This window comes from Salmo salar, chromosome 20 (genome assembly GCF_965601325.2).
Source record: "Salmo salar chromosome 20, fSalSal1, whole genome shotgun sequence".
NCBI lineage: Eukaryota > Metazoa > Chordata > Actinopteri > Salmoniformes > Salmonidae > Salmo > Salmo salar.
In genome coordinates this window covers 42,057,707-42,075,904 of record NC_138310.1, presented here as the reverse complement: position 1 = coordinate 42,075,904, position 18,198 = coordinate 42,057,707, and the positions used below count along the sequence as shown (strand labels likewise).

Below are 18,198 nucleotides of genomic sequence, written 5' to 3'. Positions count from 1 at the left end.
CAAGTGAACAACATGATCTTATCCGACAGAGGAACGCGGGACACTGAGATGAACGATAAACAACCAGCTTTTCCACTTCGGTTTCTATAATTATCGAAGACATAGGCACAGACAGGACAATTTGCGAACAGTTTTAATCCAGAAAACCCTGAGGAATATATTCTTGTGACACTTTTTGATTGCTTGTGATTGTCGCCTAAAATGCGCGGGCTTGTGATGCATCTTCTTGGATATCCAGGATCATATTCCGTTGAATAAAACTTGTGACCCGACAATAAATATTCCAAATCTGCACGAGTATTTATAGCAACTTTTTGAATCAATGTTTTTCTCACCATCATCTACCACGCACCTTCACACAAAACCGCACTCTACATAAATAGATGAAGATAGAAGATGCGACGACAATGGTAAGCAGATAGTATTTGACCCTACCTACAAACATCGGAACAGTGACCATTTTTAAAGGTGACTTCCTCCAAGAATCGCGGTGCGGTCACCTATGTTTTCGGAGCGGAGTGACTTCTACAGCAGTATTATAAATGTCTGAATATCTGACCAGCCCTGTCTGTGGTGCGGTGTTTACGTTAAAGTTGTAGGATGATGAGCAGTGATTTGGAGCACGTTTCACTCAATTCAACGACGGCCAGCAACTCCGGGACTGGGTCGGGCGGCCGAGGGCTGTCAGCCAACGTTCGGAAGCTGCACAACGCGCTCAACTTGCTGCTCACTGACTTCGAGAGAGAACAGTTCATCCACTGTCTCAATGTTTACCACGCTAAACGCAACGTCTTCGACTTGGTTCAAACTCTCAAAATAATCCTCAACACGCCGAACAAACGACAACTCCTCCCCATGTTGCGTTTGGTCATTCCCCGCTCAGATCAGCTGTTGTTCGACCAGTATACTTCCGAGGGCCTGTACCTTAAAACGGATCATCTACCACTAAACAGTGTCAACAACCCTGAAAGCTTTGGAGGAGAAGTAGGCAATACTGCAAACAACTATGTCCCAATTCCCACTACACACTTTATAAACCCGCATGAGCCTCAGCTGCCTCATGACTTTTCTTGTTTCACATCACCAGAAGCTTGCCCCTGCCCGGATAGTTTCAGCACCACCGCTGATGGGACAGCACCCCAGGCTTTCATGCAGGGGGAGGCTGTTGGAGAGATCCGCCAAGTGACACTGAGACGCAGCAAGAGCAATGAGGGCTTAGGGTTCAGTATCCGGGGAGGTTCTGAGCACGGTGTGGGAATCTATGTGTCGCTAGTAGAACCCGGATCTTTTGCCGAGAATGAAGGACTGAGGGTCGGGGATCAGATAGTGACTGTTAACGGCATGCTGTTTGACAGAGTCTCACACTTGGAGGCAGTCAAGGTACGTAGGCAGTGTGTGTGTGTGTGTGTGTGTGTGTGTGTGTGTGTGTGTGTGTGTGTGTGTGTGTGTGTGTGTGTGTGTGTGCGTGCGCGTGCGTGCGTGTGTGTGTGTTCAGTAAAAGGCCCATTAGTGCATAGACCTATTCTGAGAAGAAACCAACACGCAGGGTATTGCTAGCTATGACGCCAATTATAATACAATAAAATATGACAAACATAAACAGCTCTGTTTATGTCCCAAATCATACCGTTACCCCTTTATAGTGTATTACTTTTGACCAGGTTCCCAAAGGTTCTGGTAGTGCACTACATAGGGAATATAATCACCCCAACTCTGTCTGTTGTGAAAAAAGGTCAGTCACAGTGGCAGAATACTAACTACTGAAACAGAGAGACAGAGAGTCATGTGGGGTACGTCATAGTGGCAGAATACTAACTACTGAAACAGAGAGACAGAGAGTCATGTGGGGTACGTCATAGTGGCAGAATACTAGCTACTGAAACAGAGAGACAGTGAGTCATGTGGGGTACGTCATAGTGGCAAAATACTAACTACTGAGACAGAGAGACATGTGGGGTACGTCATAGTGGCAGAATACTAGCTACTGAAACAGAGAGACAGAGAGTCATGTGGGGTACGTCATATTGGCAGAATACTAACTACTGAAACAGAGAGACAGAAAGTAATGTGGGGTACGTCATAGTGGCAGAATACTAGCTACTGAAACAGAGAGACAGAGAGTCATGTGGGGTACGTCATAGTGGCAGAATACTAGCTACTGAAACAGAGAGACAGAGAGTCATGTGGGGTACGTCATAGTGGCAGAATACTAACTACTGAAACAGAGAGACAGAGAGTCATGTGGGGTACGTCATAGTGGCAGAATACTAACTACTGAAACAGAGAGACAGAGAGTCATGTGGGGTAAGTCATAGTGGCAGAATACTAACTACTGAAACAGAGAGACAGAGAGTCATGTGGGGTACGTCATAGTGGCAGAATACTAACTACTGAAACAGAGAGACAGAAAGTAATGTGGGGTACGTCATAGTGGCAGAATACTAGCTACTGAAACAGAGAGACAGAGAGTCATGTGGGGTACGTCATAGTGGCAGAATACTAACTACTGAAACAGAGAGACAGAGAGTCATGTGGGGTACGTCATAGTGGCAGAATACTAACTACTGAAACAGAGAGACAGAGAGTCATGTGGGGTACTTCATAGTGGCAGAATACTAACTACTGAAACAGAGAGACAGAGAGTCATGTGGGGTACGTCATAGTGGCAGAATACTAGGTACTGAAACAGAGAGACAGAAAGTCATGTGGGGTACGTCATAGTGGCAGAATACTAACTACTGAAACAGAGAGACAGAGAGTCATGTGGGGTACGTCATAGTGGCAGAATACTAGCTACTGAAACAGAGAGACAGAAAGTCATGTGGGGTACGTCATAGTGGCAGAATACTAACTACTGAAACAGAGAGACATGTGGGGTACGTCATAGTGGCAGAATACTAGCTACTGAAACAGAGAGACAGAGAGTCATGTGGGGTACGTCATAGTGGCAAAATACTTGCTACTGAAACAGAGAGACAGAGAGTCATGTGGGGTACGTCATAGTGGCAAAATACTAACTACTGAGACAGAGAGACAGAAAGTAATGTGGGGTACGTCATAGTGGCAGAATACTAACTACTGAAACAGAGAGACAGAGAGTCATGTGGGGTACGTCATAGTGGCAGAATACTAACTACTGAAACAGAGAGACAGAGAGTCATGTGGGGTACGTCATAGTGGCAGAATACTAACTACTGAAACAGAGAGACAGAGAGTCATGTGGGGTACGTCATAGTGGCAGAATACTAACTACTGAAACAGAGAGACAGAGAGTCATGTGGGGTACGTCATAGTGGCAGAATACTAACTACTGAAACAGAGAGACAGAGAGTCATGTGGGGTACGTCATAGTGGGAGAATACTAACTACTGAAACAGAGAGACAGAAAGTAATGTGGGGTACGTCATAGTGGCAGAATACTAACTACTGAAACAGAGAGACAGAGAGTCATGTGGGGTACGTCATAGTGGCAGAATACTAACTACTGAAACAGAGAGTCATGTGGGATACGTCATAGTGGCAGAATACTAACTACTGAAACAGAGAGACAGAGAGTCATGTGGGGTACGTCATAGTGGCAGAATACTAGCTACTGAAACAGAGAGACAGAGAGTCATGTGGGGTACGTCATAGTGGCAGAATACTAACTACTGAAACAGAGAGACAGAGAGTCATGTGGGGTACGTCATAGTGGCAGAATACTAACTACTGAAACAGAGAGACAGAGAGTCATGTGGGGTACGTCATAGTGGCAGAATACTAGCTACTGAAACAGAGAGTCAGAGAGTCATGTGGGGTACGTCATAGTGGCAGAATACTAACTACTGAAACAGAGAGACAGAGAGTCATGTGGGGTACGTCATAGTGGGAGAATACTAACTACTGAAACAGAGAGACAGAAAGTAATGTGGGGTACGTCATAGTGGCAGAATACTAACTACTGAAACAGAGAGTCATGTGGGATACGTCATAGTGGCAGAATACTAACTACTGAAACAGAGAGACAGAGAGTCATGTGGGGTACGTCATAGTGGCAGAATACTAACTACTGAAACAGAGAGACAGAGAGTCATGTGGGGTACGTCATAGTGGCAGAATACTAGCTACTGAAACAGAGAGACAGAGAGTCATGTGGGGTACGGATCAGTGGCTTGAGGTACAGTTTGAGGCACTAGTTTTATTCCCATCAAAATTGATGTATTTTATTCTGCAATACTGATCACAGATTCATGCTCCCTACCCCGGCCTGTGGCTCCACAATCTAAGATGAACTTTGCCAGTCTGAGGAGAGAAACTAGTGCAGATGCTCTTTGCTACCCAAATGGCACTCTATTCCAATGTTAGGGTGCTATTTTATTCCATGGGCCCTGGTCTAAAGTAGTGCACTATAAAGGGAATAGGGTGCTATTTTGGATGCATTCACTGTCTCACTCAGATTAGAGTGCATTTTATCTATTTCAAATCCATGTTGCCAAGGTGTGCACTTTTATGTATATGTGTGAAGCTAGCTGTTCCAGCAATTCTGCTACTTTAATTTCAAGGTTTATTTTGGAGTTTGGTATGTTATGTAATAGTAATGGAATTGAAAGTGGAGGGGGCAGTGTGAGTGGAGAGAGATGATGAATACAGACTACAGCAGAGAGAGTCTGTGCGTCTCAAATGGCACCCTATTCCCTACGTAGTGCACTACTTTTGACCAGCGCCCATAGTAGGGCACTATAAAGAATTGGCTGCCACTTGGGACTCAGTGAGACAGTGTAAGGCCAGATTCTTAGCTGTAGGCAGGAAAATGAATGTGTTTCACATACTGACGCATTATTTGAAGGTTTGCTAGCAGTGGTGTGTTTTTCTTTTGTCACAGCGTTAGGTTGTGTTTTGTTATCAGTGCTGCTGTCTCTGTTCGTCAGTCTGTCTGCCACAAGACATTGTGCGGCTAATGTCATCTGCTTTCGCCCAGTCAGACTTGAAAACATAACCTGCAGCTATTAAAAAACAAAACAAGGTTTATTCGGAGGATCCCAGAATAGCTCAGACCTTCATTAATGTCTAATATAAGACTTTCTCAACACAGTCCAAGACAAGGCTATTTTGAATCAAATTAAAACAAAAACAACTGTTATTACTTCTTACTTCTCTGTTCCAAGGTTAACATGTCCAGTCATTTATTTAGACAAATACTGAGTTAATATAGGAATTTATTTAATATGTCCTCTATTTATTAATATGCTTATATCTTTGAAGTGTATTCTTCTGTTGCTTGCCTCAAAATAAGGGATTGAGAACAGTTTGGCCTTGGCAGAGCCATATATTTAGACAGAAATAGAAATAAGATCTAAATATAAGGCTCTGGGTCTTGGGGGTGATTGCTCAGCAGACTGCTAATTGTACCTGAATAGAGAAGGTTCTGAAGGGCAGACAGACATGATTGTGGTGTCTTGCTTGTCTGTCTCATGAAGTTTTGAATGGGATCATCTTGTTAGACGAGGGACCTGTTCATTATGAGGCAACGTATTTTTGTTGTTGGTCACAGCACAGTCTTTACACAGTTGAACCGTTACAAAGAGCTCTATATATTGCCTTGTGTGAAGAGCCTAGAAAGAATTCAAATGTGGTAATATTTACTCATTTTTTGGAGTGGTTACTAATATTAGCATGATGGCCATCTCAGAAGACACGTATCCTCAGGTTGTGGTCATGATAGATTTAATTTCTTTCTGTAGTCCCCTGACATCCTCAGGCTAGGAGACCTTGGCTGGTTGATTTAATTTGTTTCTATAGGCATCTGACATCCTCAGGCTAGGAGATCTTGGCTGCATGTTGTATGACTCCCATCTGACCTAGTGGCCTGGCTGTCTCTGCATGCTCTATACATAACAGGAGATGAGTGATGCTTGTTGTCATCCCTTCTCAAACCACTCGATAGTATATCCCCATGAGATGGCCATTGCAAAATGTGGATCAAGTAAGATTTTTTTTTTCTATTGTCTTGCTGGAAGATCAACTTGCGACCAAGTTTCAGCCTCCGGGCAGAGTCAACCAGGTTTGTTATTTTCGTGTCATCCAACAAATGTTAATGCCTGGAGATTGCTAAGCAGTATTGGCACTTGGATTGGAACTTGTCAGGGTCGGCTCTAGCCTTTTGGGTGCCTGCCCTAAGCGAGATTTGGTTGCCCCCCTAACGGAAGAGAGAAAGATGTAAGTTTTACGGTTAAGTCCCTGCAATTCTACACATTTTGCCATGACTTATGCCATATTGAAGATCTCTGAGTGAGAGTGACTAACAAAATCAACAGGGCACCTGCCCTGCATGGCCAGTTGGTATTCAGCCATGATTACTATAAGTATAGATAGCTGGCTAGACTAATTTACCAATCTAAGCATTGTTAACTGTCATAACTGCCGGTCTCACAGTAACTGACCATTAATGATCATAAACACATTTAACATCTCCTGGCTTCCACACGTAGCCTACAAGCCACTGATGCAGACCTTTGGAACATCTACATTTTAAAAAGTCTAATAAATCCATGTAATATAGCCTACACCTTCACAATAAATCCATGATTTATTTCAGAACAACAGAATAGCATACTCTGAGTTGTCCTTATGTTAAACCCTGATCTGGCTATGCCATATGGCTGTGGGCTACACTAGTTAATTTAAAGAAATAAGCCTGACGTAAAAAATGACAACGTTTAGCTTAACTTCTATGGGCTAGATGGGACGGTAGCTTCCCACCTGTGGGACACAGCCAGTGAAATATCAGGGCGGAAAATTCAAAAACAACAAAATGTCATAATTCAACTTTCTCAAACATACGACTATTTTACACCATTTTAAAGATACACTTCTCGTTAATCTAACCACATTGTCCGATTTCAAAAAGGTTTTACAGCGAAAGCAAAACATTAGATTATGTTAGGAGAGTACATAGACAAAAATAATCACTCAGACATTTTCCAAGCAAGGACATGTGTCAATAAAACCCAAAACACAGCGAAATGTGTATTCTACTATTCTAACTCTCAACATAGTAGGGGTTGGGGGCCCTCTAGCAGCCTGGGGCCCTAAGCGAACCTGTATGTCGCTTATGCCTGGAGCCGGCCCTGGTCATGGTCAGATGACATGAAAATAAAAAACAAAGATGCATATGAAGAAAATAGCCCCATACCTACTATAAAATATGGTTGTGGAACTTTGATGTTATGTGGCTGTTTTGCTTCCTCTAGTCTTGGGGCCTTTGTTACGGTCAACAGCATCATAAACTTTACCCACACTCTTAGAAAAAAAGTGCTATCTAGAACCTTAAAGGGTTCTTCAACTGTCCCCACAGGAGAACCCTTTTTGGCTCCATGTAGAACCCTTTTGGGTTCAATGTAGAACCCTTTTGGGTTCAATGTAGAGCCCTTTCCACAGAGTTCTACATGTAACACAAAAGTGTTCTACCTGGAACCAAAAAGGGTTCTCCTATGGGGACAGCCGAAGAACCCTTTTGGAACCCTTTTTTCTAAGAGTGCAGTACCAGCACATTTTAGTCAAAAACCTGGTTAACCCCAAGCACACATCAAAATCCACAATGAAATTGTTAATTGATCCCAGTTGAACCCCATTGAAAACCTTTGGTTTGAATTGAAGAAGGCAGTCCATAAGCACAGACGAAGGATATCAAGGATCTGGAAAGATTCTGTATGGAGGAATGGTATACGATCCCTCTCAATGTGTTGCTTGTTAATTAAACAACATGAGCAATCTGAGCAATTGTATTAAAATAATACACTTCTCGTTAATCTAACCACATTGTCCGATTTCAAAAAGGTTTTACAGCGAAAGCAAAACATTAGATTATGTTAGGAGAGTACATAGACAAAAATAATCACTCAGACATTTTCCAAGCAAGGACATGTGTCAATAAAACCCAAAACACAGCGAAATGAAGCACTAACCTTTGATGATCTTCATCAGATGACACTCCTAGGACATTATGTTACACAATACATGTATGTTTTGTTCGATAAAGTTCATATTTATATCCAAAAACAGCATTTTACATTGGCGCGTGATATTCAGAAAATGTATTCCCACCAAAACGTCCGGTGAATGTGCACATCAATTTACAAAAATACTCATCATAAACGTTGACAAAATACATAACAATTATTTTAAGAATTATAGATAGACTACTCCTTTATGCAACCGCTGTGTCAGATTTTAAAATAGCTTTAAGGAGAAAGCAGATTTTTCAATATTCTGAGTACATAGCTCAGCCATCACGGCGAGCTATTCAGACACCCGCCAAATTCGGGGCAACCTAAACTCAGAATTAGTATTAGAAATATTGTATTACCTTTGCTGATCTTCATCAGAATGCACTCCCAGGACTGCTACTTCCACAAGAAATGTTGTTTTTGTTCCAAATAATCCATATTTATGTACAAATACCTCCGTTTTGTTCGTGCATACAGATCACTTATCGAAAGCCATTACCGTACTTAGAAGCATGTCAAACGCTGTTTAAAATCAATCTTTATGCTTTTTTTACGTAAATTGCGATAATATTCCAACCGGACAATAGCATATTCATTCAAGAAGAAAAAGAAGGAGGGGCGCGCTCGCGGGACCGAGCATATCCTATCCCTTTGTTGCCAGGCAGACCACTCAGTAACTGAGCTCCTATTATCTGCCCAGTGACAGGAAAATGCTCAAACCACTTTCTGAACGCTTTAGACAGCCAATGGAAGCCTTAGGAAGTGCAATGTCACCCCACAGACACTGGAGCTTCGATAGAGAATCAAAAGAAGAACTACAATTCTCAGACTTTTCACTTCCTGCTTGGATTTTTCTCAGGTTTTTGCCTGCCATATGAGTTCTGTTATACTCACAGACACCATTCAAACAGTTTTAGAAACTTCAGAGTGTTTTCTATCAAAATCTACTAATAATATGCATATTCTAGTTTCTGGGCCAGAGTAGTAAACTGTTTAAATTGGGTACGTTTTTCAACCGGCTGTGAAAATACTGCCCCCTAGCCCAGACAGGTTAAAATGTTGATAAACTATTAGGCTATTTCTTCTAATTATAAGCACAGCAATACGCACATGGCAGTAGGCTATACGCGGGAATGTTCCATTTGCAGGAAAACACCCTTCTCAAAAGTGACCACAAATGTGATTATGCATGAATTACTTTTATTATAAAGAAGCACTTCTTTGGTGAAAATGGTCTTCCCCAAACTTGAAACTGCTTATGTATGCCAGTTAGGCTCTACACCCCTTGTAAAGCGGATTCATGTGCTTCATTTTATTTGGCCACTTTAGTGATTTAATCTTGTCTTTACAAATACAAAATAATATTTGTGTGACATTTATTTTGATTTAGAATGGACCATTATCATGCACCTTTCTCGAAACAAATGTAATCGATGCACTTAAATAGCGAATGAAGGACACTTTTCCCGTGGTTATATTGTCATGCCAGCCAGGTAGACTATACTCCTCTTTTAAAGATAAACAATGTGCTTAATATTATGAAAGTTGATAAATAAATATAGTAGGCCTAGCTTATAGAAAGCTGATGGGATCCTCCTCTTTTTAATAGAGGCCATCACTCTGTTTTCTCACGCAGTTGCATAGCCTATAGAAAGGTTGCAGAACATGAGCCTATGGGCTCTCATGAAGAGTTTGATTAGATTTTTGAATACATTTGCGTTGATGTCAGTGATTAGAGGGACAATATAGTGCTGAGTAACAGGCAATTAGCACGTTTGGTAGGCTAGTAATGACCATCAGCAGCATCAGAGCTTGGAGAAGCCTAGTTACCATGACTAAACTGTCACATGGAATTAGACTGCCACAATGATTCGTGACCACCGGTGTGGCAATAATACGGTCACCGTTACAGCCCTATGCACAACCAAATTCCGAACTTGCACCTTGTGTATTCTACTATTCTAACTCTCAACATAGTAGGGGTTGGGGGCCCTCTAGCAGCCTGGGGCCCTAAGCGAACCTGTATGTCGCTTATGCCTGGAGCCGGCCCTGGTCATGGTCAGATGACATGAAAATAAAAAACAAAGATGCATATGAAGAAAATAGCCCCATACCTACAATAAAATATGGTTGTGGAACTTTGATGTTATGTGGCTGTTTTGCTTCCTCTAGTCTTGGGGCCTTTGTTACGGTCAACAGCATCATAAACTTTACCCACACTCTTAGAAAAAAAGTGCTATCTAGAACCTTAAAGGGTTCTTCAACTGTCCCCACAGGAGAACCCTTTTTGGCTCCATGTAGAACCCTTTTGGGTTCAATGTAGAACCCTTTTGGGTTCAATGTAGAGCCCTTTCCACAGAGTTCTACATGTAACACAAAAGTGTTCTACCTGGAACCAAAAAGGGTTCTCCTATGGGGACAGCCGAAGAACCCTTTTGGAACCCTTTTTTCTAAGAGTGCAGTACCAGCACATTTTAGTCAAAAACCTGGTTAACCCCAAGCACACATCAAAATCCACAATGAAATTGTTCATTGATCCCAGTTGAACCCCATTGAAAACCTTTGGTTTGAATTGAAGAAGGCAGTCCATAAGCACAGACGAAGGATATCAAGGATCTGGAAAGATTCTGTATGGAGGAATGGTATACGATCCCTCTCAATGTGTTACTTGTTAATTAAACAACATGAGCAATCTGAGCAATTGTATTAAAATAATATAATTTCCCCATTTTCTTTAGCATACAATATAGCTCAGTATTTATTTATCTTTTATATATACAGCCTTTTTTGCTCATCTTTATCAAGAGTATAAATCATTTTGGACCTGACTCTACATCCACACAAGGCTCAGCCTTTTAACTGAGCTGTAACAGCGTTTGTGAATTTAATTGAAACAGATATGCAGCATGTAGCTGTAATTGATCTAGATTTCTGAGACGATTCAGCCAAGACATGAAAGTGTTTTGTAATTGTTACATCACTATTCAGTTGTTAGGACGAGATAGAACAGTGTCTATTTGTCTCCTGTGGGTTGCTAAGGCCTGTACCGGCCTGCTGTGTTGCTATGATTTCCCTGCAGAGAGAAAGTGGCTCCCTCTCAGTCATTCATTGGTCCCGATCCCCATTTCATCAAGAACTAAATAATTAATTCAAGCTTTTAATTAAGCTGGCAGCATTTAAGGCAGGGAGCAAGGAGGCTAATTCTTCCTCTCTTGTGCTACTTCAAAAAATGTGTTCCAAATGGCACCCTATTCCCTAAATAGTGTACTAATTTTGACCACAACCTTGTGGGCCCTCATCAAAAGTAGTGCACTATATTGGAAATAGGTTCCATTAGAGAGGCAGCCAAAGTGCCACTGTATGTTTACCAGACAGGAAGCAACTCGCTGAGAGTGGAGGAAGTGAGCAGAAATATACTCTTTATTGTTTGTCCAGTGCTGATATAATGGACAAAATACAGTGTCATATATTCAAATCTCCTATTACTTTAAGGCTGTAAGTTTCTCTGTCAAAGAGCCGGGGGAATGTAGCTGTGTAGCTGAAGTGAAATGGTAAAAGGTTGAAAGTAAACAAAACTTTGGTCTATGGGGTTTTATTAACATGGTTCTCCCCTGCAGTATAATGAGTCATTCTTCAGTAAACCAGACAGTCTAGAGATGAGCTTGGATTGGTCACTCTGTTATCTCTATTATCTCTCTCTCTCTCTCTCTGTCTCTCTCTCTCTTTCTTTCACTCTCTTTCTGTCTTTCTCAGTCTCTCTCTCTCTCTTTCTCAGTCTCTCTGTCTCTCTCGCTCTCTCTCTCTTTGACTCTCTCTCCCACCCCCCACCCCCACACGCACGCACGCGGGCACACAAGACAGACCTCCCAGCATTGTGAATAGCTAATACTTCTACTCATTCTCCTTTCCATTCATTCAGGAGGCAGTAGATGAGTTAGAAACATACTGTGCTGAATTCCCACCACTCTGGAACGAGCAGACCTCTAACCACTGAGGCTACCGCTGCTATTTTTATAATGTGATACACAGGGGCGATTTAGTTTTTCATGTAACCTAACAAAAAAGCAAATGCCATGACAAAAGCCTCTCAGAGAAAGGGTACTGTTATATAACGGCTGGAGTGTGAATAATGAGCTGTGTGTAATAAATAGATAGGAAAGAAGGGAGCAGCATTTGTGCTCAGCTGCCATGGCGTGGTCAGTACTTTCAAAGTGGATCCCGTCCAGGCTTGGTGTGCGTCACAAATGACACCCTGGGCTCTGGTCAAAAGTAGTGCACTATGTATGGAATAGGGTGCCATTTTGGAACCAGTTCAAAGAGCTGTTATTTTGCTTTGTAGCAGCGGTTTGTTGAAATGTGGCATCATTTATCTGCTCTTATTTTTTTAAAATATTTTTTTAAATGTAACCTTTATTTAACTAGGCAAGTCAGTTAAGAATAAATTCTTATTTACAATGACAGCCTACCCCAGACGACGCTGGGCCAATAGGGCGGCGCCCTATGGGACTCAAAATCACAAACCAGGGTGTCTGTAGTGACGCCTCAAGCACTGAGATGCAGTGCCTTAGACAGCTGCGCCACTCGGGAGCCTCTTTCATGGAAGGAGAATTCAGGCCATGCTGATATGAAGTGCAGAGGAAGGACAAACTAGCTACAGCTTAATCAATGGGTGAGTTGTCATCCCACGCACAAAATCTATGTCCTCTTCCTTGCTGAAGCAGCACAGCTATTTCCTGGAGACGGCACCCTATTCCTTCTGAAGTGCATTACGTTTGACCAGAGCCCTATGGGGAATAGGTGGCCATTTTGGACTCACACAGTGTCTTTCACGCTGCACCCTATTCTTTGAGAGGAAATATGGAGAAGCTATCCAGGGTTCGGTCGGTGTAAGATGCTAGTTAATGCACTTTACATGAGTTTTAGTTATTAGTCGTGCGAGAGCTCATTCACTCCCCCATTAGTTTAGTGTATGGCTCAGCTCTGCCCTGGCTCGTACATTTCTCTCCCCCATTAGTTTAGTGTATGGCTCAGCTCTGCCCTGGCTCGTACATTTCTCTCCCCCATTAGTTTAGTGTATGGCTCAGCTCTGCCCTGGCTCGTACATTTCTCTCACCCATTAGTTTAGTGTATGGCTCAGCTCTGCCCTGGCTCGTACATTTCTCTCACCCATTAGTTTAGTGTATGGCTCAGCTCTGCCCTGGCTCGTACATTTCTCTCCCCCATTAGTTTAGTGTATGGCTCAGCTCTGCCCTGGCTCATACATTTGTCATCTCCCCTGCTTGTGTCTGACTGGTCTGTCTTCATTACTGAACTGTCAGTCCCATTGTATGACCTGCTTCCCTTCATTAAAGCAATCCTCTTCCCTGCCATCTTCTGCCCCATCTTTATTTCTTTCTTCTTTATTTTTCTTCCATCACTCGTGATCCATTTCCTGTCACCCATCTTTCACCTCTATTTTTCAACTCTCTCTCTCTCTCTTTTTCTCTCTCACTCGCTCTCTCTCTCTCTCTCTCTCTTTCTCTCTCACTTGCTCTCTGTCTCTGTCTCTTTCTCTCTCCCTCTTTCTCTCTCTCTCTCACTCGCTCTCTCTCTCTCTTTCTCTCTCACTTGCTCTGTCTCTGTCTCTTTCTCTCTCTCTCTCTTTCTCTCTCACTTGCTCTCTGTCTCTCTCTCTCTCTCTCTCTCTCTCTCTCTCTCTCTCTCTCTCTCTCTCTTTCTCTCTCTCTCTCTGGGCCCGTTATTCCTTTCTTTCCTCTATGTCCCTTTCACTGCTCTCTCCCTGTCTTTCTCCCTCTCTCTCGTCCCTGTCTTCCCTGGACAATAGTTTGTGTCTCACTCTGCACTCAATCAGAACACCAACCTAGCAGCCCTCTACAGAGAGAAACTTATCAACAGATCTGCTCCAGCAGCACATCAAACCAGTCTGTCCGTCAAACACCAGTGGAGTGGATAGATGGTTGAACAGTAGTACATTGTGTTTTCTAGAGCTGTTAGAGCATTCAGCTGTTTGGTTTAACTACTGTCTGGAATGAAGATGCTGGCTGTCTAGACTCAATCTCAGCCTCTCAGGAGAGCAGTTACAGGTATGCCATGCTAAACTGTCACGGGCGGATAGAACAGTTTAAGGGTGAGTCAAGCGCAGGAGACTGAGGTCCGTTGGAACAAACGTGATTTAATAAATCCAAGGGCAAAATCCATATAAGGCTGGGAGCACAATGCTCCTCGTCTCCTGCCTCAGATGAAATAATCGCTCGCCCGCCGCCTTGCCCTCCGGGGGATGATCGAATACCGCCCGGAAGCGGCGAGCGAACTCTGGGTAGTTGTCCTTAGCTGAGTCTGGGCCCCTTCAGACGGCGTTGGCCTATTCCAGAGCTCTACCCGTGAGGCACGAGACGAGGACGCTCACCCTCTCTTCATCGGAGGGAGAGGGCCGGACGGTCGCCAGGTATAGGTCCAACTGGAGCAAAAACCCCTTGCACTCAGCGGCCGTCCCATCGAACTCCCTGGGAGCCATGATCCGGATCCCGCCTGTACTGGGTTCGGTGGGTGTCGGTAGGGGCGCAGGGTGATAACTTGGTCCTGGTGGGGGTGAAGGAGCGACTTGCTCCCAGCTCTCCAAACGGGCCAGCACCTGGTCCATGGCCGTGCCCAGTCGGTGGAGGAGGCTGGCATGTTGGGAGACTTGTTCCTCCATCGAAGGTGTTTCGGTCCCTGCTGACTCCATATTGTGGTGCGGGATTCTGTCACGGGCGGATAGGACAGTTTTAAGGGTGAGTCAAGCGCAGGAGACTGAGGTCCGTTGGAACAAACGTGATTTAATAAATCCAAGGGCAAAATCCATATAAGGCTGGGAGCACAACAGTCAAAAGACTAAACGAAGCTCCGCTCAAAAAGGCAGACGGGGCGCAGCCCGGTAACCCTAATGCCTAGACAATAAGTAGTAAACCAATGACATAAAACCAACACCACCTCTACCACACGTAACAAAGAACAATCCCGCACGAATCCTAACTAAACACAGACAGACTAAATACCCCCCCACTAATGACAAACACGAAACAGGTGCAATCAAAAAACAAACATAACTAGCAGACACTGAAACACAGATCGGTGGCAGCTAGTAGGCCGGCGACAACGACCGCCGAGCACCGCCCGACCGAGGAGAGGCACCACCTTCTGTGGACGTTGTGACATAAACTGGATCTTGAGAGTAGTCTATACCACAATTAGTTGTATATCTTGGCTTGGGCCATTGGATGATTATAGGTATTGCTTTTCTATAAATAATAATGTCATTTGGTGTGCCAAGAGAGATTATAACCTAAACATACATGTTTCTGCTTAGATGAGTAATATGTTACTGGGCCATCAGTTGGAAATGGGGATACTTCACTCTTTCGCCTCTTCTTACCTGACAGAAATAACTTAACTCTGGATAACGATATCATCTTACAGAGGGCTCTCTTCAAGGCCTTGATGTTTTAGCAGTCAGTCACAGGAGGGATGGTCTTCTAAAGCAGTTACTTAACACTGTTTTATTGCTGTCATGCTATTGTATCGGGTTGTTTCTTTGGCAGACACAGTGTGAATATTGATACAGCACTGTGGGAGTGTGACATTCTCATTCCATTTCACTGTGCTTGGCATACCACATCCTCCCTAACCAGCACTTACTGAGACTAGAACTCGCAAACATATGTTGTCACCCTCCATGACAACATCCTAGCCATTCACACATTCACACAGTAACTCCAGTTGCTGAAACGCTAGCAATACGGCAGTACCGGTGGAGACATTTTAAGCTGAGGAGTAACTTATTGATTCCAACAGTATCTATTACACTATTCAGTTTTTCAACTAGTGAGGTGAACTACAGTAGTGTAACTCCCCAGAAACTTTGATTTCACTATTTCTGGGCACAAAGGGCTCGTTTACTGGCTTTCTAGTTTCTTACACCTTTCAGTATTCCTCCACAGAGGTCAAAGGTACATGTTAATGTTCATAGGTGGTGTTTTTCTGACAGTTAGGTAAAGGTCAGGTTAGTGAGTCATTATAACAGTTTATGACTCAGCTGTTATTAGATCTGATGATGTTGTCATTCTTCTGGGGATTGTGAGCATCTCCTGGAGTTCCTTGGAGCTTCTCTATTCAATGCACAGCACAACCCTTTCAAACAATGACAGATGTTCCAATAAGACTACATTTTTAAGTGTCTGTTGTGGAGTGTCCTTGATCAGCTCTTTCTTCTCCCACATAACATATTCTAAGTAACAGACCAACGTCACTGTGTAGGAGGACCAAGAGTGATTCAGATCCTCTGGTGTCTAAAAACACCCTAACTGGCCATGTACAGTGCCTTCAGAAAGTATTCACACCCCTTGACTTTCCCCCCCAAAATTGTGTTACAGCCTGAATTTAAAATGTATTCAATTGACATTTGTTGTCACTGGCCTACACACAATACCCCATAGTGTCAAAGTGGAATAATGTTTTTATTTTATTTTACAAATTAATAAAAAATGAAACAATTTAATTTCTTGGGTCAATAAGTATTCAACCCCTTTGTTATGGCAAGCCTAAATAAGTCCAGAATGTGCTTAACAAGTCACATAATAAGTTGCATGGACTCACTCTGTGTGCAATAATAGTGTTTAACATTATTTTTGAATGGCTACATAAATCTCTGTACCCCACACATATAATTATCTGTCAGTTCCCTCAGTCGAGCAGTGAATTTCAACCACAGATTGAACCACAAAGACCAGGGAGGTTTTCCAATGCCTCGCAACGAAGAGCACCTATTGGTAGATGGGTAAAAAAAAAAAGCAGACATTGAATATCCCTTTGAGCATGATGAAGTTATTAGTTACACTTTGGATGGACTATCAATAAACCCAGTCACTGCAAAGATACAGGCGTCCTTCCTAACTCAGTTCCTGGAGAGGAAAGAAACCGTTCAGGGATTTCAACATGGGGCCAATGGTGACTTTAAACAGTTACAGAGATAATGGCTGTGATAGGAGAAAACTGAGGATTGATCACAATCCACAATACTAACCTAAATGACAGAGTGAAAAGAAGGAAGCTTGTAGATAATAAAAAACATCCTGTTTGCAACAAGGCACTAAAGTAATACTACAAAAAATGTGGCGAAGTAATTTACTTTTTGTCCTGAATACAAAGTGTTACGTTTGGTGCAAATCCAATACAACACATCACTGAGTACCACTCTCCATATTTTTAAGCATGGTGGTGGCTGCACCATGTTATGCGAATGCTTGTAATCGTTAAGGACTGGGGAGTTTTTAGGATTTAAAAAAAATGGAATGGAGCTAAGCACAGGCAAAATCCTAGTGGAAAACCTGGTTCAGTCTGCTTTCCACCAGACATTGGGAGAGGAATTCACCTTTCAGCAGGACAATAACCTAAAACACAAGGCCAAATCTACTGGATTTGTTTACCAAGAAGACAGTGAATGTTCCTGAGTGTCCGAGTTACAGTTTTGACTTAAATCTGCTTGAAGATCTATGGCAAGACCTGAAAATGGTTGTCTAGCAATGATCAACAACCAATTTGGCAGAGCATGAAGAATATTGAAAAGAATAATGGGCAAATGTTGCACAATCCAGGTGTGAAAAGCTCTTAGAGAATTACCCAGAAAGACTCACCGCTGTAATCGCTGCCAAATGTGATTCTAACACGTATTGACTCAGGGGGTTGAATACTTATCTAATCAATATATATGTGTTATATATATTAGTGCCTGTGACATTATTTTGTGTTGATCATTGACAAAAAATAAACAAACAAAAAAGTCAAGGGGTGTGAATAATTTCTGAAGGCATTGTCAATCAGAGGAGAGAGATAACTAGTCAGTTGTCCAACTGAAATGTGGTCTTCCGCATTTAACCCAACCCCTCCGAATCAGAGAGATGCGGGGGGCTGCTTTAATCAACATCCATGTCGCCCGGGGAACAGTGGGTTAACTGCCTTGCTCAGTGGCAGTTTGACAGATTTTAACCTTGTCAGCTTGGGGATTTGATCCATCAACCTTCCAGTTACTGGCCCAATGCTTTAACCACTAGGCTACCTGCCACCCCCAAGAGAGACAGCTGTGGCGATTGTAATCAGGTTGTTTGGATGTGTCTCGGCTTATGGTAGCAGTGTGTGGTGGATGAGAGGGATGGAGGGAGGGAGGTCTGTTTAGGAAGGG

At 42.9% G+C, this 18,198-nt stretch overlaps 1 protein-coding gene across 1 annotated transcript in view; it reads left to right on the top strand.

The window, feature by feature from the left end:
- The window catches only part of LOC106580631 (whirlin), an 82,099-nt gene continuing 63,901 nt past the window's right edge, over positions 1-18,198 (top strand). Inside the window, exon 1 of the mRNA XM_082966083.1 lies at positions 1-1,380. Within this exon, the coding sequence (XP_082822209.1) occupies positions 601-1,380 (780 nt within the window). The 5' untranslated portion in view covers positions 1-600. The remainder of the gene's footprint in view (positions 1,381-18,198) is intronic.